The following is a 23,362-nucleotide window of genomic DNA, read 5'->3' as shown; positions in this document are numbered from 1 at the left end:
TTGGCAGGGTAAATGCCGAGTGGATCTCCCCTTACGGGAGAACCTAGGACTATATAGGATAACCCTAGAATTGATCAACCTCAAATTAAGAATGAGATAAGGAGAAACTTCTTCACAAAGAGTCACAGAGAAAGAGACCATGGAAACAGACACTTCATTCCAACTTGTCTGCGCCAATCAGTCATCCCAATCTGACCACCCATTGTGAGACTTTGGAAAACTGTTCCAAATACAAATGTGTGCTGGACAACTTGTGTATATTTGAAACTGAGATTGATCAATTTTTGAAACATAGGGGAATGAAAGTTTATTAGGAAAGAATAGGAGGGTGGACAGAAGAAGTGTAGCATCAGCTGGGATTCGATTGAATGGTCGAGCATACTGAAGTTGTCAAACGATCTACACCTGCTCCTATATGTTATATATTTGACTACCATTAAACTGTCAGCAAAAATAGAAGCTTTAAACTTGGTTCTGTCATCTAAGCCATTGAAAGCGATTTAAAGCAGTAGAGGTCCAAGGGATCCTCTTCTTTTAGCCTGTCAAGTCAAATATGCAATCCTTGTACATTCTCTAATTTCTCTTCATTAGATGATCTGTCATGCGTCACGGACAATACGATGAGCACATATTTTCTGCAATGGCTACATGTTCAATGCCTTGTTGAAATCTTTGTAAAAATCCCAATGCACCATTCCCACCGATTTCTCTTTTGATCCCATTGATGCCATTGGCAAGGCATTGGAAGAAGTCCATCAAACGATGTTTTCCTTTCAAAAATCCATATGGCCTCTGGTAAGGTGGATCTTTATGCTTTCAGATGTTTGCAATTATTCTCTGTCAATGGCATAATAACTGGGTTTTTTTGCTTTCGTTTGTTTCGTCTCGAGCTCCTCCCTTGAATATCCAGGTACTTTTAATCTAATTTAAGACTTGTTTCTAATTCGAAGAAAAAAGCAAAAGATCAAAAGTAATTCATCTACTGTATTTGTCAGCACAATTTTTAGGGTATTTTTGTTCAACATTCACCAGAGTAACTTTGCTACCTTAAAAATCATCCTCCTAACTAGACCCAATATTCTGCACCTGTTCCTGGTTTCTTTTCATGTCATCTACGATGAAAACATTCAGAAAGAAAACTTTCATATTTCAGCCACATTATTACACATCATTATAATCACTTGTCTTACTGCCACAGACCCCATATTTGCCATCAGTAATCCAGTTCTTTTCACATCCTGCTGGAATTTTCACAGCTGATGTTATTTTCAGCGATCTAGTTTGAAAGAATTTTTTAAGCTTTTTCTGACCAAATTTGTCAATCATCCTTTGCTGAATTTTAAATGTTATAAATTCTTAGGTTTGTTATCTTTTGACAAAATTTAAAAGCCTCACATTTAATCTTCTATGCTATTAAACTTCTTTTGTGATCCCCTGTTGGCCCTACTTTGTGTGCAGTATTATGAGGAAACTGGGAAAGCTGGCCAATTAATGAGATCCAACCTAAACATGAAGATGGGCTGCCTATAAATCAGAAATTTCATTCTGTACACATTTAATAAGTTTGTGGATGCCACACAAGTTGGTGGAGTTGTGGATAGCGATGAAGACCATCAAAGGATACAGCAGCATCTGGATTGGTTGGAGAGTTGGGCAGAGAGCTGGCAGATGAAGTTTAATCCAGAACAATGTGAGGTTATGCATTTCAGAAGGTCTGACCCAGATGGAAAATAAACAGTAAATGGTGCAACCCTGAGGAATACTGACAGGCAGAGGGAAATGGGTGTCCTGATACAGAGGTCATTTCAAGTAGCAATGCAGGTGGAAATGGTAGTCAACAAGGAATATGCATGCTTGTTTTCGTCAGCCAGGGCATTGTGTTTAAAAATAGCAGGAAACGATGCTGCTTTGTAGAAATTTTGTTAGACTGCCTTTGGAACATTTTCTTCAATTCTGATCACCAGGCGGCCAGAAGGCTGTGATCGCTTTGGAGAGAATACAGAAAAGATTTCCCAGAATGTTGCCTGATATGGAGGGAATGAGCTGTGAGGAGACGTTGGAGAAATTTGGTTTGTTCTCACTGGAACGACACAGGTTGAGGAGCAACCTGAAGGATATCTACACGATTATGAAGGGCATAGACAAACTGGACAGTCAGAAGCTTTTTACCATGGTGGAAGTGTCAGTTACTCGGGGGCATATATTTACGGTGTGAGGGGCAAGGTTTAAAGGTGAAGTGCTAGACCAAGTTTTTTTCTAACATAGAGGTAGTGTGTGCCTGGAACATGCTGTCAGGAGAGGTAGTGTTAGCGGATAATAGTGACATTTAAAAGATTTCTTGACAAAACACATGAATAGGATTTAAATACAGGAATACAGTCCCCAGAAAGGTAACGAGTTTTAGTTGTGATGGGCAGCATGTTGGCGTAGGCTTGGAGAGTTGAAGGGCCTGTTTCTGTGCTGTATTTTTTGTGGTCTTGTTTGAACACACTAGGGCAGAGGGATGTCACTGAGGAGCATTCTGAAAGACTTCAGCTCAGTCACCACAACTGAAGTGAATCGTGAAAGAACCAGTGTCAAGGATCCCTGAGTCCCAAACATCAAATTCCTGTCATGATCTCATTCTTCTCTCATCCTCGAATCGAAATAAAAAAAACAAGAGTAAACTTCCAGTAAGTTACCTCCCAAGCTGGCAGCAGTCCAAGGGCCGACACCCAGGAAACAGTGAGAGGCTCAACAGCTTGAGGAGAAAAGGTGCGTGAGATAGCAGAGTGATGTCACAGCTGAACTTGTTTGTGATTGGCTGTTTGATGGGTGTGTTTAACTCCTCAGTTTTCTATAGTAACCGAATAACCTGTTGAGAATTGTAATAATGTTTCCGTGTGTCTAATTATTGGGTTAATTGTAGGGATAGCAGGCCAGCTCATTGAAGTGGAAGTAATATGTGGGAGTTTGTGGATGCTGATTGCATCGATTGTTATCATATGTGGAAGCGGTGCCACCTTTATATTCAAATCAAGCACAGGGCTATGGAGCCTGAGTGATGTCTGGAAGCAGTGAGGAGCATTGGAGCAAATGAAAGTTATGTGGGTAGCATGTATAAGGCGGTAGCCATACCTCAGTGAATAAAGCTGCAGGAGGAGGAGGAATGCGTGACTCTGGCACACAATCATAAGGTGATGCAGGTAGTGCAAGAGTCCCAGAAGGCCATCCAATAGCCAACTGGTACTCTGTGCTGAGCTCTTGTGATGGTGATCCTGCCTCAGGGAAATGCAGCGAAAACCAAGCCCGCAGCACGACAGGTTGTCAACTGCTCAGACAGGTGAGAAAAAGGTGGTCATGACCGCGGTGATAGGAGGCCAAAAGGGTGAGGGATCAGCAATCAGCAAGACAATGTGAAGCCTCCTTAGTTCAAGGAACCTGCAGGGTACTGCATGTCTGCGGAGCATTTGGGGAGTTAGGGAAGGGAACCAGTTAATGGTCGTGGTAAACGTTGATACCAACAGCACAAATACTAAGAAGAATTGCACACTGAAGATTGAGTTTAGAGAGTTGGGAGCCAAACTGAAAGCCAGGAAGTCAATGGCAGTGAGCGCCAGATTATTACCTGTGCTGCATGCTAGTAAGATTAGGATATGGCTGATTTGTCAGTTTAATTTGTGGCTGAGGCAGTTGTATAAAAGGGAGGCTTTTGTTGTTAGATAAATTGCATAATTATCAATTGCATACAGCGTGGCAAAGATACTTGGGAAAATACATTTTTGAGAAGTTTTTAAACATCAACAGATCGCCATGAGAAACCTAATGAAGAAAACAAAGATGGATTTTGAAAGCAAATTATCTCAGAATATAAATACAAATAGCAAAAGTTTTTCAAAATATCTAAAATGATAAAAAGAGACTCACGTAAGTATTTGTCATTTAAAGAATGAGAAAAGAGATTTAATCATGGAAAGTGAAGAAATGGCTGAGGTGCAGAACAGGTATTTTGTTTTGGTTCTCACAGTGGAAGGCACAAATTCATTGCCAATATTCGATTTTAAGGATGCTATGGAGGGTGAAGACCTAACACTGATAATTGTCACTAATGAGGTAATGGGGGCCAAAGGGCGGCAAGTCCCCTGGCCTGATGGAGTGCATCACTGGCTAGTATAGAAATGCCAGGGAAAATAGCAAATGTGTTTCTGGTAATTTATCTAAATTTGGTGGAAGATGCAGGGGTTCCAGGAGATTGGAACCTCGCAAATGTGATGCCACTGTTTAAAAAGAATGAGGTAGACAAAAGGCAATTAATTACAAACCAATTAGTTTAACTTCCACAGTGGAGAAAATGTTTGACTCCATCATCACAGAAGAGATAGTGAAATATCTGAATAGCAATTGTCCCATTGCACAGACGCAGCATGGGTCCATATAAGGCACATTATGTTTAATTCACTGGAATTCTTTGAGATCATTATGAGCACAGTGGACAGGCAGAGCCAGTGGGTGTGGTGTATCTGGAATTCCAGAAAGCTTTCAACAAGGTGATGCACAAAAGGTTGCTGCATAAGATAATGTTGTACCGTGTTATGGGTCATGTATTGGCATATACGGAAGATTGTTTAATGAACAAAAAGCAAAGAATGGGAATAAATGGGTCTTTTTCAGGTTGGCAATCAGTAGCCAGTGGTGTGCCTCATCAATCAGTGTTGGGGCCACAATTGCTTACAATGTAGATACATGATTTAGCAATGAGGATTAAGTAGATTGTGTCAGAGTTCACACAAGAACTTTGTATATTTCTATCAGAATACATTGGAAGAATGTAGTTCCATGAAGTGCAGAGTTAGCAGAATTCAAAAGGGGAGCAGAGAATTGTCAGAGAAGGTAATTGATTAATTTGAGTCTTTCTTTCATTGAAGACAATATAAATAATCTCTTTGAATTGGAAATACAAATTGTGACACAGAATGAGGAGTTGAAAGAAATGGTTGTTAGTATGAAGATTGTGGCGGAAAATTTAAAGGAGCTGAAATGATAAAAGCACTCAGGAGCTTAGACTCAAGCCGGAGACAAGTGAAGGAGGTGGCTGTCGTCGCTTGATACATTTGTGATCACCTTCAAAAAATCTCTTGATTCTCGTTTAAGCCCACCAGATGTCAAAATTATACACCATTCAATAAATAAATGTTAATGTATTATCATTAATTCTATCCAAACTGACATAATTATATTGGACAATGCTGCTGCACTTACAAATTCTTGATAAAAATCAAATAAAAGCGCGTGAAATCGGAGCTGAAATAAGCCGTACAGCCCAGTGAATCTGTTTTGTTATTCAATGAGATATTGGCTGATCTGACAATATTCATCGCCACTTCCTGCATTTTCTCATCAACCTTATTGTTTAACTTGTTGTTTAAAAATCTGTCTACCTCTTTCCATCCCACTGCATAAAAAAATCCATAGAGTCACTAGGCGGTGAGAGAAGAAATTCCTCCTATCCTTTATCTTAGAGATAATAACTTTTATTCAGAGATTATGCTCTTTAGTACTCCCAGAAGAAGAAAAAAAAAGACGTTTCGTTCCCTGTCTTGTCAAGTTGGCTCAGAATCCTATGTGTTTCATTAAGCCATCTCTCATTCTTCTAAATTCCAATCAGAAAGGCCCAAGCTCCTCATAAGGCAGGCTTTCCATCCATGTTGTCAGCCTGGTGAAACTTCTCTGGATTGCCTCCATTGCCAGTATGCCTTTCCTGAGATGAAAGGCCCAAACCTGTTCATAGTATTCAAATCTAGTAAGAACAGAGCCTTGTGTCCTTTTAGCAAAACCCCTCTATCGTTATACGCCTATCCTTTTGAAATAAAGATCAACATTCCTTTGACCGTCAACAATGTGCATTGAACTTGAATGATTGCATTTTTGTGATTCATGAGCAAGGGCTCCTATATCTATCTGCGGCCTTTCTCCAATTAAATATTATTCAAGTATGAAGGAAAAACAAATTTGGCAAAAGAAGCAATATCATTTCACAGCACTACAAGTCTGTCCAAAATAAACATAAAATAATGCAATGCTTCCTTCTCAGCTTCGTATGCACATTGTCCAAGAATTATTGTCCAGTCGACTCATGGCTTCTTAAAGAAATTGCTCCCATTAGAGCCCTGCCCTGTTTCAGAAAGTTCCTTTTACGGCCGTCAAATGAGAATTCTAATTGCAAAATAACTCATGCATATTAAAGTAATGATATGTGGATTTTAAACCATGCAGGCAGTAGAGTAGATCTCCATGTTACAAAGCTCAAAAATAAAAGGTTTACATTTTTCTTTCAGATCACATACTTTATTCTGTTGTAAAATATTGTCAACATATGTATCAACAACATTCTTGCCAAGTGAAAAACTTTGCTTCATAAAGTACATCACCACATTTGAAGGAATAACTAATGATAATTGGAAGTTGTTTTGTCCATCATATGCTTCTTTGTATTTTTGTGTTTTCTCAACAGAATAATATAACACTTAGGGGCAAAAGTACAGAAACTGAGTCCATAGCCGGATGCTAAAATCGCAAAGACTTCCACAGCTACTGCATATTTACCAGGGGAGCTGATATATGCTGGAATAAAAGTTATCCACACAGCACAAAAAATAAGCATACTAAAAGTTATGTGTTTAGCTTCATTGAAATTGTTTGGAAGTTGTCGAGCTAGAAAAGCAACCACAAAACACACACAAGACAGAAATCCATTTAACCCAGCACGCAATAAAAGGCTATCGGCGAACCTACATTGCATTCAAAAACAATTAATTCGCTGAAATAATTGCTGTTCTTTAAAGGGTAAGGTGGTGATGTTCTTAGCCAGACTGCACATATGAAACATTGTGCCAGTGTAAGGACACACACAGACAGACGCTGCTGTGCAGGACCAAACCATCTCATCATATTATTGCTGTGAAGGACTGCATTAAATGCCATCACCACAACAACTGTTTTACTCAAAACACACGAATTGCAAAGAACAAAACTGACACCAAATGCTGTGTGACACAATATACAAGACCAGGTGGAAGGTTCTCCAAGGAATGTCACTGAGCACAGAAATCACAGAGTCAATGCACAAAGAAGCAAAAAGCTCAACTCTGAGTTGTTGGCGTTCATAATTGGAGTATTCCTGTGACCATAAAACAAAACAAGTACACCGATTGTGATGGAGGCTCCGAGAAATGCCAAAGTCACCAAAATAATCCGCATCAGGTCGCCAAACGAAAGAAATTCAATGTCCTTTAATACACATTCGCCTCGTCTCCAGTTGGACCGGTATTCGCACGGACAATTAATGCAATCTGGTGAATCTAAATAAAGAAAATAAACTAGCATTGGAAAATAAATGTAAATTTTACAAATCGCACAACTGTGTTCGCACTCGATAATTCAGTTCTTAACATTTCAGTCAGTTAGATTGCCCCTGCGTTCTATTCGCCACTTATGCTCTATGATTCCAGTAAAACCACAAAGGCCTTCTCAAAATCTGAAATCCTCTCTCAACAAGCAAGCAATTACAGCAGTCAATCGCCCTGCTGCTCCTTTCCAGTGGCGCTGCTAATTTCACCATGAGCGCATTTAGTACAGTCAAAGCAGCAAAGAGGTTGTCCTTTCCTTGTTGCTTTCCTTGTTCCATTGGGGCAGCTTTCGGAACAAACTGCTCGTGGAACCTAGTTATGAATAAGAAGAAGTTATACTCCGTATACACTTACTGATATTCAACATTTGACAACTTTCTTTAAGAAAGAGGGATGCAGGAAATTGCTGTATAACATTTCAGATGGTACCATTATTGTAATTATAACATTAACATGATGACGTGCTAATTTAATAGTTGAAAAATTATTGGAATGGGCATTTAAGAAATCAAGATGGATTCGTTTATGGGATGTTGACAAGGCCGCAATTTGTTCTTGACCCCTCAGTTTATTCAGCTATTTCTGAGAATGAGACAAATAACGACAGCGAATTCCCTCTCCGAACGAATATTATTGGACTAGACGTGTTTTTTACAAGAACCGTTAGTGTGCTTCATTTTCACGCTAGAACTTATGGAATTCAAAATTCATTATCTGATAGGATCATTCCTGGAACATTAATCTGGTGCTCTGTATTTCAATCCTTGTTGATATTTCTACTGACCCCTTTTGAAATGCAAGCTTTACTTCGCAAGTTTAGAAGCTTTTTTATTTGTCATGTTTTTACCTTTTTGTCCAGAAATGAAATAATAAAGAATGGAATTTTCGCCTTTATATCTAGAGACCTGAGACAGATAAACAAGGATGTTTTGCAAGAATAACATAAAACCATTGTTAAACCATATCTGGAGAAATTACATTCAGCATTGACTCTGCAGCTTAGTACAGACAGATTGACGTTGGAAACAATGCAGCCCATATCAACAGAAGGCTACCAAAGGAGACATAGTCGTTCATGGGGGAGTTTGCTTGAACTAAACTTGCATTCCCTAAAATTTCAAATTTGAAAGAGGATTTGGTTCGGGCTTTGGTTTGATTTAAAGGAATTATAGTCAAAGAGTCATCAACCGTAGAATCAGGCCATTTGGCCCAACATGTCTACACCAACTCCATTTATCCCATTTACCTACATTTGGTCCATTGCCTATTGAACATTTTAAGTGCTCCTCCCAAAGTGTCCTAAATGTTGTCAACGTGCTTGTCTCCACGCCCTTTCAGACAACAGGTTTCATTCTCTGCCACCTTCTCGATGAAAGCATTTCCCCCCCTCCCCCCACCACGTTTTCCTCGTCATACTAAACTTATGCCGTCTGATTTTCGAAACGTCTACCGTGTATACATATTCTGACGACTTGCCCGGGCGATGACTCTCATGACGTGTGCATCTCAATCACAAAATCCTAACGCTCCCCAACTCTACTCTCCTCCCAAGGCAAAAAAACATAGCTCATCCAGCTAAGGAATTCGATCCGTTCTGAGGAAGGGTCACCTGACCAAAAACGATAACTCTGTTTTTAACTTCCTTCACAGATGCTACCAGACCTGCTGAGTTTTTTTCCAGCAACTTTGTTTTTAGAGCGAATCTGGCTAACTACTTAGATTTGCAATAATTGATGGATGAGGACTGTTCAGGTCGCTGCCATAATATGCATACCGTATTTTGGCCTCCACCCCATACAATTGCTTCATCCTTCACTATAATTTCTTGTCCTGGTGGGGCTGAGCCGTCATCGACTCCAACACCGACGATGTCCACGCCACCAGCCGCGTTGGGTTGCCAGTTTACAATGTCATCTGTGGCCACTGGATCTCCGTTATCATCAAAATTAACGTTTTCATCAATTTTGGTTGTGAAATTGACTGCTTTCATATTATGCAGTAGCTTTAAAATGGAGAAGAAAACCAGAAGTTGACAGTCTGTGTTCAGAAAAAAGATTGAACTATGTAAAAGAGTGTTAATATTTGATTTTCATGCTGAATTCGAAAATCATTTAGAAATGTACATACATTCAGAACGTGCCCCTTGAGACGGGAAAACGAGACTATAATGGCAAAGTTACTGAGCTAGTTAATCAGAGCTCGGTAGAAATACTATGAGAATTGATGAAATTTAGGCGCATTTAATAAATCTGAATTGGAAAATATTCTCGGTAATGTTGACCGTGAAATCATTGGAGATTGTTGAAAAGTCCATCTTGTTCAGCAATGTTAATTCGGAAAGGAGGTCAAATGTTATGACATCGTCAGCCTTACAAGAAATTTCAGACGTAAACAATTTTGACTTTGACATATCCTGGGAAATGGCCAAGTACCATACATAGTGGAACCACAGTCAGGAATGGGGAAGAAATGCGGCCTCGTTGATGTCACCTTTGCCGCATGAAAGAATAAGCACAAAAAGGTTTGAATGACGCCTTGCCTGCCACGATTGGAAACTCGAGATATTTGCACAAGCATTTTCGGAAAATGGTCCTTTCCCAGTTTCACACCACAGTGTGCCATGGAAGCGTGGGCAATGGCATATATAGCTTTAGAAACATTGTAAGTAGCCCGGTACTATGAGACATCAGTACGTTCATTGTGCACTATCCATAAACTCTCCCTACCGGTACATTCCTTCCACTTGTTGAAGAGAACTTGATCCGTTCTGTTATCTGTGCGCCTCAATGCACAGCCGAAAGTTAATGCCCGAAACTCTTTCACTAAACAGTTTCCTGGATATATGTGATCAGGGATAACGGGAACTGCAGATACTGGAGAATCCGACACAGCAAAGTGTGGAGCTAGATGAACACCGCTGGCCAAGCAGCATCTTAGGAGCATAAAAGCTGCAGTTTCGGGCCTGGACCTTTCATTAGTTTCTGATCAAGCATGTAGGCCCGAAACGTCAGCTTTTGTGCTCCTAAGATGCTGCTTGGCCTGCTGTGTTCATTCAGCTCCACACTTTGTTGCCTGGATATATGGATGGATGAACGTCCAACAGAAATTATCTCAGCCCTGATATCTTTACCTGGTGAATGGAAACTCCGATTGTGCCAGAGACAAAGCGCCTGCTTTCTTCCTGGGGTAGAAATTGGTGTGGACACCCAAGCCTCGTTTCCTATCCATTACATAACAGTCACATTCTGTTGAGGAATCTCACTGAGTAAAATGTTCATTTCCTCAGGCGCAACGAATGCCACAACTTTGGTTGAAGATTTCCGTACAATAGCTACGATTCGAAGCAGCATGTCCCTGTGGTAGGTTCTGTGAATAGACTCAGAGAAAGCAATGCAAACGCCCAATTGTTGCACAATTTCAGTGAAAGCTTACATCCCAAAGTTACCACAAACATCGTCGTTCCTAATTGTCCTGACCCATGTCCAACCAAAACGCTTTACTAGATGAGCTAAGGCTCTTGCCTGAAAATAGTCGCTCGGTATGGTTCTGAAAAACGATGGATATTCCTTCCTGTTACTCAGACATGCACAGGTGGAAAAATACCTGTGGACAATTAAAAGTGAAGCTTGTCATGTTTGCCTATTTTCACACTGGTGATTTTTTATTTATTAGCTGAAAATCATGGAAATCGTCAGGCCAGGGTGCCGCAATGAAAACGTGTGAAAGTTACGGAAAATCATGAGGAACATTTAGCACTGGAACATTACATCGCTTCCTATCGAAACGTTTGGGAAGAAACTGCCCAATGTTTCTAAGGTTTGGAGGAAGTTTAGAAGAAACTTACGAGAGTGATCATGGAGTGTGGACTGTTGGGCTTCAGTTACAAGGAACTTGTAGGTCGACCGGTACTACTCTTTAAGACATTAATGTAATATCTACTGGAAGGGAAACATCGAAAGGTTTTCAGGCAAGTGCAGAGGAATAGGATCAACTGCATTAGTAGTTTGAAATGTAGCAGCTCAAGTCATCATTTCCATGTGGAATGGTTCTCTGACTCAAAGATTGGCAATAATTAATATTTTCTTCATTGCCTCTGCTACTGTTAAGTTTGCAGTGCATTCAGAATAAAGCTGCGACACAGGTAATACGCCAAGTCACATTCGAGCTAATGGAGTGTTTTCTTTAAGTGAGGCAAGGAGAACTGAATGCAAAAATACATCACTTGCCATTTTGCCCAACAGAGAACACAAGAAACAACAATATGAGAAATAGACTGTGTTATTTCAGGTTTTATTTATTTGAATTCAAATATCACTCTTTACCGTGGCGGGATTTCAGCCAATGGATCCCAGAGAAAAGGGACTCCAGATAACCCATTTAGTGACAGCACACTTAGCCCATCTCATTACCTTTCCGATCGGGAGTGCTGGTACCACTGTCGTTATATGGAATATTAACGTGTAAATATGAAACCATTAAGAAAATATCTCGATTAGCATTTCAATGCATCAATGATAATAAAAACGAATAAACCGTCAAAGGTACAGATGTGGAAAGCTGAAAAAAAAAACAGAAAGGATGTCGAAGAATCTGTGGCGCATCTTCGTTTCTCAACAAGACACATTGGATATGAAATGTTAACTCCGTTTCTCTCCCCATAGATGCTGCAAGTCGTTCTGAATAAAATGAAACAGTCTGCCGTTTTGTCCATAGTGCCGTTTACTGGTCGTTACCGACTGAAATTGGTGATTTATATGAGTCTTACCATGGGAATCCTGAACGGACCAATTAGCGTGGCCATTGCTGCAGACTGCGAGGATGCGGCATCAATAACAATGACAGCAACAGTGGAAGACGTCGTGCAAGCCAGTTTGGAGGAGGTGATTTCACCTCTGTTCAAAAACTGGAAAGTTGCTTTCAGAGTTAAAGATAGAATGGCACAAGTGTCATAAATTCGGTACCCCAGGGAAATGCTAGGAAGCAGCCTTGGGTTCTTGTTGATTTCTTCAATGGCAAAAATCATCGTCAGCGCGAAGCTCAAACCACTCGTACAAAAGCTGTAGAAAAATATTTTATTTTGCAAGTAGATAAAATTAATACTGATTTAGTGTCAGCACAGAAACAGTCTCTTCCGTCCAACTCGTCGCGCCGACTAGGTATCCGAAAGTAATCTAGTGCCGTTTGCTGACATTGCGCTCATTTCCATCTAAACCCTTTCCTTTCATGTCGCCTTCCAGTTGCCTTTTAAATGGTCCAATTGTACCAGCCCCCGCCATCCCTTCCTGTGGCTCGTTCCAAACACACACCACCCTCTGCTTGAACAAGTTGCCTCTTAGGCCCCTTATAATTAGTTCTCCTCTCACCTTAAACCTGTACACTCCAATTCTGGACTCCCCCATCCAGGCGAAAAGGACCTTGACTGATCACAAAATCAATGTTCCTCATCATTGTATAAACTTTTTTCAGGAGCAACCCCCCCCCGCCCCGCCCCCGCCACCCCGCCTCAGCCAGCGATGCTCCATAGAAAATAGTCCCAGCTTATTCAGCCACTCGAAAGAACTCAAACCCTCCAACCCTGGAAACATTCTTGTAAATCTTTTCTCAACCCTTTCAAGTCTCTCGTTGCATGTCCATAGCTATGAAGACATTGACGTTAACTTTGACCAATCTATCATAATTGCAAATCATATAATATTTTGAGATAGTGCACACAATATATTAATGTTTCAATAAACCGTGCAAATAAACCTTCGTAAAATTAAAATCCAAGAAAATCAAACAGGTGATTGTGCCTGCAGAAGTGCTTTCAAAAGGTTATGTTCATTGACAGATTCTCGCAGACATTTCTGACAAGGCACTGTGTCAAGATCGTTTTCGGAGACCCTCACGGACTTGCAGCAATAACAAGACACTGACCTGTTTAGAAAAAAGACAAAAAATTTTATTACCAAGCAATACAAGCTATGGAGAATCACTGTACTCAACCCGGCACAGAGTACAGAGTCTCGCAAGTAATTCTCCCCGAGCAGCGGACAGTTCCGCTTTTTATACTTTACGGAAGACAATGTACAGAAAACAATTTCACAATTTACAAAATATAACAAAGTGTGGAGCTGGATGAACACAGCAGGCCAAGCAGCATCTCAGGAGCACAAAAGCTGACGTTTCAGGCCTAGACCCTTCATCAGAGAGGGGGATGGGTAGAGGGAACTGGAATAAATAGGGAGAGAGGGGTAGGCGGATTGAAGATGGAGAGAAAACAAGATAGGTGGAGAGGAGAGTATAGGTGGGGAGGTAGGGAGGGGATAAGTTAGTCCAGGGAAGGTGGACAGGTCAAGGAGGCGGGATGAGGTGGTAGGTAGGAAATGGAGGTGCGGCTTGAGATGGGAGGAAGGGATGGGTGAGAGGAAGAACAGGTTAGGGAGGCAGAGACAGGCTGGGCTGGTTTTGGGATGCAGTCGAGGGACGGGATGAGCTGGGCTGGTTTTGTGATGCAGTGGGGGGAGGGGAAGAACTGGGCTGGTTTTGGGATTTAGTAGGGGAAGGGGAGATTTTGAAGCTTGTGAAGTCCTCGTTGATACCATTGGGCTGCAGGGTTCCAAAGCGGAATATGAGTTGCTGTTCCTGCAACCTTCGGGTGGCATCATTGTGGCACTGCAGGAGGCCCATGATGGACATGTCGTCTGAGGAATGGGAGGGGGAGTTGAAATGGTTCGCAAATGGGAGGTGCAGTTGTTTGTTGCGAACCCAGCAGAGGTGTTGTGCAAAATGATCCCCAAGCCTCCGCTTGGTTTCCCCAATGTAGAGGAAGCCACACCGGGAGCAATGGATACAATATACCACATTGGCAGATGTGCAGGTGAACATCTGCTTGATATAGAAGGTCATCCTGGGGCCTGAGATGGGTGTGAGGGAGGAGGTGTGTGGGCAGGTATAGCACTTCCTGCGGTTGCAGGGGAAGGTGCCGGGTGTGGTGAGGTTGGAGGGGAGCGTGGAGCGGACAAGGAAGTCGTGGAGAGAATGATCTCTCCGAAAGGCAGACAAGGGTAGGGATGGAAAAATGACTTGGGTGGTGGGGTCGGACTGTAGATGGTGGAAGTGTCGGAGGATGATATGTTGTATCCGGAGGTTGGTGGGGTGGTATGTGAGGACGAGGGGGGTCCTCTGGGGGTGGTTGTGGTGGGGGCGGGGCGTGAGGGATGAGTTGCGGGAAATGCGGGAGAGGTGGTCAAGGGCGTTCTCAACCACTACGGGGGAAAGTTGCGGTCGTGGAAGAACGAGGATGTCTGGGATGCAAGGGAGTGGAATGCCTCATCGTGGGAGCAGATGCGGTGGAGGCGGAGGAATTGGGAATAGGGGATGGAAATTTTGCAGGAGGGTGGGTAGGAGGAGGTGTATTCTAGGTAGTTGTGGAAGTCGGTGGGCTTGAAATGGACATCAGTTACAAACTGGTTGTCTGAGATGGAGACTGAGAGGACCAGGAAGGTGAGGAATGTGCTGGAGATGGCCCATGTGAACTGAAGGTTGGGGTGGAAGGTGTTGGTGAATTGGATGAACTGTTCGAGCTCCTCTGGGGAGCAAGAGGCGGCGCCGATACAGTCATCAATGTAACAGAGGAAGAGGTGGGGTTTTGGGCCTGAATACGAAACCTCCACAAATCTGGGTGCTGTTCGTGTCCATCTGGATTAAGAGATATAACTTCTAACCGCCGAAAACAATGACATCTGCTGTACCATGAGCAGATACGTAATCTCTCATGAGATTACATGAGAGATTATAATCTCTCATTACAAGAGAGATTCACAGTTAAAATGCTACGTTTATGTTGTTTGGCATAAATGCTATAAACGCATCACTGCAACAGCCGTGCGAATAATTTAATCGAAAATTGCTTTGGTGGGCCGAATAAACAACGGGTCTGTCGAGTCTGATTGTAACTCCTTGCAAGTGAACATGTTAAACACGTCAGATGGGCCTTAAAAACGGCGGAGCTAGCGAATCACTACTGAAGCGTTTCGATTTTACAGTCAATTCATTAAGCTTCCAAGCAATGTTCAATATATATCTTAAAATTATAAACAGGTAACAGCAGCGTCATGAATAATACTCTGGACCTACTGTTCATCCAACGATAGGGTTTTGCAAAACACTGCAAGAAGACGACATGTATATTATTTTGCACAAATGAAGCCTTCAATTCTGAACAGATACTCTGCAAAGTATGAAATGGTAGAAAACATCACAACTCTCGCAGATCTTTTACATTTTACCGCTTTTGATTGGTTTTGTAAAGAAAGATCCAGACGATCGACATTCATGTGCACACTGAAAACTCCGCCAAGAACAATATCACCTTCCTTCGATAAACCGAGCAAGTTATCAGTCGCCCACTGTTTGCAGTTTGGATTATTCTTCATGAGCGCAGAAGCGGGGGGGATAACGATAACACAAATGGCAGAACGCAATGCATCTTTACCACTAAACTCGTCTCTCGTTTCACAGAGCAATCAATTATGCTTATATGCCCCAATACGTAATGACAATCAGTCAATTCGCTACGAATAGATTACTGGTGCGCTTAAAATGTCCCACCAGGAAACAAGAAATGATTCAAATTTGCCTGGAGTGCACAACTAGCGTGTGAATAAACAAATTGTAATCGTGCCCCTATTCCACCAAGTTCAAACTTTTCAAAGCCATAGCATTTCAATCGCAACTGAACAAAATGCTACTTGTAAAATTTCCATCTGACTGCACCAGGTTAAAAAAAATAAAGAATCTTTCAGTTTCTAAAAATGAACTACACAACGACATTCAAGAAAACGGTATCTCGGAAGAACGCGTACACCAGTTGCAGAGGTAATCTCTTTAATTGATAATAGCATTCTGCCCCTGCCCAAAAGTGGACAAATGTAATAATTTTAATCTGAATCTCAGGAATAATAGAAAAGGAAAGAAACAAGTACTGCAAGCGATCTCCGTTTCAATGTCGTTATACATGAGCCTAGTATCAGCTGCACCTCATTTTCTGTATATTCCTTGATGCCTTGGTCCTTTCAATCTCAGATTTTAACATACGCAAAAAGGCTATAGCTATTCCAAGACGATATCTTTCTGTGCCCTGTTTAGAAAAACATAACAGGACATAAATGTGTAGCATTTGAGCAGATGTTGGCTTAACCAGTAGGTTCATAACGTTGTGAGCCTTCGCCACAGGCCGAAAACTCCAATGCCGAATTCAACCTAACAAGTTCTGGAGAATTTTATACGATTCAGTGAAAATCATCTTTTATTCTTCCTAACTCAAAGAAAGTATGGACCTTATTTTCTACTCGAGCTAACTTCATTCAACAATTGTCTCATCTCAGGAATCAATCCAGTGATCAATCGTTGGACTCCCTCAAAGGTAAATTAGTTCTTCTTGAGCAGCAAAGACCAAAACAATAGCTTGTGCTTCAGCTGTTGGCTCATCAAGGGGACAAGCAACTTTATCAAAACTTCTTTGTGTGTTACAAGACATCTTTTGAAATTAATACTACCATGCCCAATTTATTACTTCCAATTACTTTCTGTCCCTGAGTTCAACTTTCTGTGATTCGTAGATTAGGAAACGTGGATCCTTTTCAATGCAAACATTTCCCACTCCTGCACCTTTTTAAACAAACCCATTTTTCTCTTTTTTACACCATAGCAGACAAAGTCATGCTTCTGGCATTACAGTTCAACTGCAAAGTTTTGTTTGTGAACTTAATTCTCAACATTTGCTGTCATTTTGCATTTTCCTAGCAACTTAATTTCTGACATAACTTTGTTCCATCAACCAGCTCACTTTCACTTCTCTCATTTCCCTCATCCAAGGCTTTGACAGTGATGATAATTAGTCAAGGCTCAGATATTGATCATTACAGATGAATCAGTAACAGCCTGTGAATGACTATTTTCTTTATTGACTCGTGGGACATGGGCATTACTGCCAGGCAGCAGTGATTGCTCATCTCTAGTTACCCATGAAAAGATGATGGTGAGTTGGCTTCTTGAACCCTACAGTCCATATTCTCAAGATTGACCCACAATGACATTCGGTGGGCTTTTGACAGTCCATGATATTGACCCAGTAGCACTGAGGGAGTAGTGATCTATTTCCAAGACTGGATAGTGAGTGGCTTGGAGGGCAACCGCTGGACGTGGTGGTGCTTCCATGAATCTGTTGTGTTTGTACTTCTCGGTAATAGTGGACATGGGTTTGGAAGGTGCTGTCTGATGAGCTTTGGTGAATTCCTGCAGCGCATCATCAAGATGGTACACACTGCTGCTCCTGAGGTAACAGTTTGCTGGAGTCTCCTGTTAACCTGATTTTATGATTGTGAGGTATGCTATCCCCCAGGTTAAATAAGATCAGTTCACAACCTGCCAATTCATTAACTCCTTATGGAGAAGGAGAAGGCAAGGATAGAGTTACTGGTAACAAAATCAGGATGACAGTTCTGCTCTGCATTGACTTTGTTTAAATCATTTTCGGTTTTATTTTTAAAAATAAGCAATTATATTCTATTGAATGTTATATTCATATTAACGTTATTTTCCAGACAATATACATGTAAGTAACTGTACAAACGTTTTGTTTGTTCTCACTCAAAACAATGTATTGGCTGAATGTATTGGAATATTGGACTGCCAAACAGATTTTATTTTTATTATTCACATATGGGATGGGTGTGTCACTGGCTGACCAGCATTTGGTGCCTGCATGTATTTGTTTTTGAGAAGGCGATGATGATTTATCCTCTGTAGCCATTGCAGCCCATGTGCTGTAGGTAGACGAACAGTTCTCTGAGGGAGGGAATTCTAGGAATTTGACCCAGTGACAGTAAGCAACAGAGATACATTCCCAGATCAGGATTGTGAGTGGCTTGTAGGCAAACTTACTGGTGGTGATATTCCTAAGTGTCCGTTGCTCCGTCCCTCTCGACGGAATTGAAGATAGGTTAGAAAAGTACCTTCTGAGGTTGTTTCACGAATTCCTGCAATGCATATAACTGCTGGGAGTGAGCATTGATGATGATGGAGTAGGTGCTTGTGCATGTGGAGAAAATGAAGTAGGCTGCTTTATTAAGTTTGGGTCCAATCTCCTTGAGTGTAATTCGATTGGACCTGGTCAGGCAAGTGGGTCTATTTTATGACACTTCTGACAGTGTCTTATAAACTGTGGACAGGTTCTGAGGAGTCAGGAGGTGAGTTACTCACCTCCATATTGCTAGCCTCTCACATGCTCTTGTCGACACTGTATTCATGTGTTGAGTCCAGGTGAGTTTCTTTTCAATGTTGTTGGCAGGGTATGATAAATCAAATGATATCTTCAACCAGATCATGAAGGTTTAATTATACATGCCAACAAGCAATCAAAGGAAAGTGGAATAATATGTGAGAACAGGCTGTTTTGCAAGAAGGTGTTCTGAACATGAGAACTGACTTTTTGCAATGATACCTGAACTTGTTTTTGACCACGTGCACAGGGATGCTTGGGAAAAGTACTGAGAAGGGGCAATTCAACATGCAACATCAAATCCAGTGCACAATTAGCATCAGGGATGCTGCACCATTGTTGGGCTTCACCATTAAACCGGGTTCACAAACGGTGCTGGAGAAATTGAGATTGAGCTCCAAGTGCTAACCATGGCAAAGAGGCCTGAATGAGCATAAAGATGGAAGACACATTTGTTGAATGCATCTGAAATCATTTAAGCTAATAGATTCACTCATGGGTTTGTATGTGTCTAAAGTAGTTTCAGCTCATACATTCACTCATTTGTTTGTAACTTATCAGACGTAGATAATGCGAATTCATTTGTTTTATATGGAAGTGCACATCTCTTCTTTTATTCATATTGATCAGACCTTAAAGAACCAGCTATGGCACTTTAGCAGTAGCCCACAGGATGGTGGTAATGGCGAAATGGTGACGGTAATGGCATTGAATATCAACGGAAAATATTCAACTTGTAACTTCTGAGAGATGGTCAGTGCCTGGCATTTGTGTGGCACAAAAATATTATTTGCCACTTATCAGTCTAATCCTGGATATTTTCCAGACCTTCGTGCATGTGAACATGAATGGTCCATTATCTGAGGAGTTGAGAATGGTGTTATACATTGTGCTCCCACCAGTAAACATTCCCACTTCTGACCGCTTTTTGGACAGAAGGTCATGATCAAAGCAGCTAATGATGTTTGGGCTTAGGACAATGCCATGAGGAACTCCTAAAGGAATGTCCTAGAGCTTAGGTAACTCTCCTCCTAAAGCGACAACCACCAGCTATGACTCCAACCAGTGGAGAGTTTACCTCTGATTCTCATCTATTCCAATTTTGCTCAGGCTTCTTTACGTCATATTCCATTGAATGTGGCCGTAATACCAGGGGCTTTCATTCCCAATTCTCCAGTGGAATTCAATATTTTTGTCCATGTTTGAAGGTAAGTTGTGATGTGTTCAGGAATTTATTTGCCAGAACCCAAGCTGGGTATCAATCTTTTCATTATTTCTGAGCAGGTGCACCTTAATTAAATTGTTGATGACATTTGTTTATAATTTTCTTGATGATCAAGAACACGCTGATGTGATGATCTTTGGCTGAGTTGGAATTGTCCTGCCTTTCAGGTGCTCAATATACACATGCATTTTGTAATATTGTCAGGTAGATACAAGTGTTGTAACTGTACTAGAATGGCTTGGCCAGGAGAGCAGCAAGTTCTAAAGCAGAAGTATTCAATAATTTGGCTGGAAAATTGTCAGGTCCCAGATCCTTTGCAATATCCTGAGCATCTGACTTTTCCTGATATCACGCCCAGCAAATCTAATTGACTGAAAACCAGCATCTGTGATCCTGGGGACCACTGGAGAAAGCTGAGATGTGTTATTTACTTGGCACATCTGGCTGAAGATTACGGCTTATGCTTCAGTCTTATCTTTTGTATTGATGCGTTTGGCTCTTCCATCATTCAGGATGAGATTGAATCCCTAAGTAATTTGATTGATCGTGACCTTAGACAGATGGATATGACAGGACTGCAGATCTTAGATCTGACCAGTTTGTTGTGGGATTACTTAGCTCCGTCTAGCTCTTTTACTTATGATGCATTACATGCAAGTGATCCCATTTGGTAGCTTCACCTGGTTGACACCTCAGTTTTAGGTCTGCCTGGGGCTGCTTGTGGCATTTCCTCCTGCACACTTCACTTGACCAGGCTTGATTCCATGGCTTGATGGTAATGACTGAATGGGAGGATTTGTTGTTTCATGAGTTTGCAAATTGTACTGGATTAAAATTCTGCTTCTGTTGATAGTCGACAGAGCTTCATGCACACCCAGTCTTGAGTTGCTAGATCCGTTCATATGATGACAGTGTAACAAAACACGATGGAGATATCTTCAACTGAAGGTGAGATTTCAGCTCCATAATGCCTGTGCAGAGGTCACTCCTACTGATACTGTCATAGATACATGTATTTACAGCGAGCAGAGTGGTAAGAAGGAAACTGATTATTCCTCCTTGCTTCTTCCCTTGTCACCTGTCATAGACTCAGCAGCTATGTCCTGTAGGGCTTGACCAGCCGATCAATAGTGCTGCTGACAAGCTAGCTCTGGTGGTGGACATTGAAATCACACACTCAGAACACATTTGGCACCATTTCCATGTGCGTCTTCCAAACATTGTTCAACATAGAACAGATACTGATTCATCAGTTGATGGAGTATGGTACATAATAATCTGCAGGAGGCTTCCTGTGTTCATGTTTAACCTGAAACCATGAGAATTTGCGGACTCCAGACTTCACATTGAGAAATCCCAGGACAGCCCCCTCTTGACTGCATACCAGTCTACCACCACCTCTGTCGGGTTTCACCTGGTTGAGGTACAGGATATATCCAGGATGGTAATGCTGTTGTTAGGGACCACCACATCTGTTAAGAATGACACAATAAGTTTGAACTATGTCAGTGTGTTGCAGTGATGCTTCTCTCCCAATTTTGGCAGTGGCCCCCAGATATTAGGAAGGAGGACTTTGCAGTGTCAACAGGGGTGTTTTTCCCATTGCCTTTTCCATTGCCGAGATCAATGTAAGGCTGAGCATCCACTCTTTATACCAATTAGCAATGATTGTTGTCTAACGAAAGCCAATCAGAATGCAGTAGCATAACAGATCATGATGTGAGTTGTTGCTTGGAAAGAATCAACAAGCAGCAGCTTTCACTGACCAAAACACACGTCAAGCTTGAAATTGAAGTTATCCAGCCATGCAACCAAACTCAGAAGGTGCTGGAAGCATTGGATAGAGGCCAGAGACCAAAAATTGACTTGCACTAAACAGAACCTTTATTTCGTTCATTCACAGGATATGGGCATCACAGGGCAGGCCAGCGAGTATTGCTTTCTCCTTTCTTCATGACATCTCTGCCATATGTACTTGTTAACTTACATGCTTACTTAATTAATTTGAAACATGTTGTTGTGGAAATGTATTGTGTATCTTCTCAATGGGGTACGACAATAAATTTGAGCAAGTAATTTTCCAAGTAATTACTGAATTGATTTTTTTGTTTGTTTTTATGTCGGGTTGGATATACTGCACTCATAGTTTTCTGCCTTGATTAAAATCAATAGAGATTAAGAATTGGTGTTTTAACACATTTAGCCATTACTCATGTTAATTAACAACAAGGTGTCCATGGAACTGAATTTTATTCTTTCTCAATAAAGGTGGCCAACATTTTGGTGTTAATTGTGCGAAAGATGATCATAATTTTATCAGGAAATATATCTTCCATAGGGAAAAATGAAAGGCCTTGATTTGGAAGTCATGTTTCTCAAACGTATTCAGTCCCTTTGAACTGTATTTGCAGACTTGGCCATATCGCAATCCTGTACAGGAGGAGAGTTTATCAATCATTAGCTCATTGACAATCCAGGGATGGAGGCATGTCCCCTTAGCGACTGGGCAGTGGAATAGTAATTTTGCTGAGATGGCGTACTCCTGCTTCTCATGCTGCAGAAGCACAGAAATAAATTTACGTCTTCCATATCGTAATTATTGCCTCCCTTTAGCTGTTAGTTTGTGATGCAGTAGAAGAAATGCTAAATACCATGGCTGTCATCAATAGACAAATAAATTGCAGGGATTAAACTTTATTACAATATTCATTCTACCTCCTGGACAGGTCAGTCACTGGACCATTCTAACGCCAAATCATGGTTTATGCATTATTTTAGACTTCTTTAAGAATGGAGTATGTGTGTCGACAAAGGGGAGCCAGTTAACATGTTGCATGTGCATTTCCAAGCAGCATTGAACAGACTAACATACGAAAGCTTTCAATGCACAGTACCATCCACATCTTGCCAGGCACTGCAACATCTCAGGCTGAAATGCAGCAAGATTTGGACAACATGAAGACTTGGGCTGATATTTGCCATGTGACAATGGTTGTTGTTCAAGGCAATTGCTGTCACCATCAATAAATAATCAATTAGGTTCTCTTTGACAGTCAATGATGTTGCCATTGCTGAATCCAACCTCCACAATTAATTGCCGCAGGCATACTATTGACCAGCATACAAAATAAGATGGAAATATCTGTATAGTGACCACACGAGCAGGGCAGAGGCTTAGAATTCTGTACAAAGTAAATTGTCTCTGTGCAACAGCTGTCCATTATCTACAAATCACAAAATGGGTGTGCGATATCATATTCTCTGCTTTCCCGGATGATTTGCAGCCCCAGGACCACTGAAATGTTTTAATACTATTCAAGACAACACAGCTTGCTGATAGTCATTTGACAGCAATAGAACTGGGACCACTTAGGAATATATTCTGCCTGCTGAAGTCACTTTTTGCAAGCTAGAACAGAATTGCAAGGAATCAGAGTTAGTGGAAGCAGTGAATATTTCAGTCCTGTTCATTTTTCATGCCACAGTATT

At 41.3% G+C, this 23,362-nt stretch overlaps 1 protein-coding gene across 1 annotated transcript in view; it reads right to left on the bottom strand.

The window, feature by feature from the left end:
* The window catches only part of LOC125458016 (extracellular calcium-sensing receptor-like), a 55,192-nt gene that overhangs the window by 10,738 nt on the left and 21,092 nt on the right, over window positions 1-23,362 (bottom strand). The window contains exons 3-12 of the mRNA XM_059650843.1: window positions 18,630-18,739; window positions 18,383-18,536; window positions 16,406-16,506; window positions 12,151-12,442; window positions 9,160-9,387; window positions 8,193-8,290; window positions 7,546-7,697; window positions 6,324-6,502; window positions 3,118-3,261; window positions 1,166-1,332 (exon numbers count right to left, since the gene is read on the bottom strand). Coding sequence (XP_059506826.1) covers window positions 1,166-1,332; window positions 3,118-3,261; window positions 6,324-6,502; window positions 7,546-7,697; window positions 8,193-8,290; window positions 9,160-9,387; window positions 12,151-12,442; window positions 16,406-16,506; window positions 18,383-18,536; window positions 18,630-18,739 — 1,625 coding nt within the window. The remainder of the gene's footprint in view (window positions 1-1,165; window positions 1,333-3,117; window positions 3,262-6,323; window positions 6,503-7,545; window positions 7,698-8,192; window positions 8,291-9,159; window positions 9,388-12,150; window positions 12,443-16,405; window positions 16,507-18,382; window positions 18,537-18,629; window positions 18,740-23,362) is intronic.

This window comes from Stegostoma tigrinum, chromosome 14 (genome assembly GCF_030684315.1).
Source record: "Stegostoma tigrinum isolate sSteTig4 chromosome 14, sSteTig4.hap1, whole genome shotgun sequence".
Classification (NCBI taxonomy): Eukaryota; Metazoa; Chordata; class Chondrichthyes; order Orectolobiformes; family Stegostomatidae; genus Stegostoma; species Stegostoma tigrinum.
Note: the sequence above shows the minus strand (reverse complement) of the source record. Positions and strands in the feature narration are given on the sequence as shown.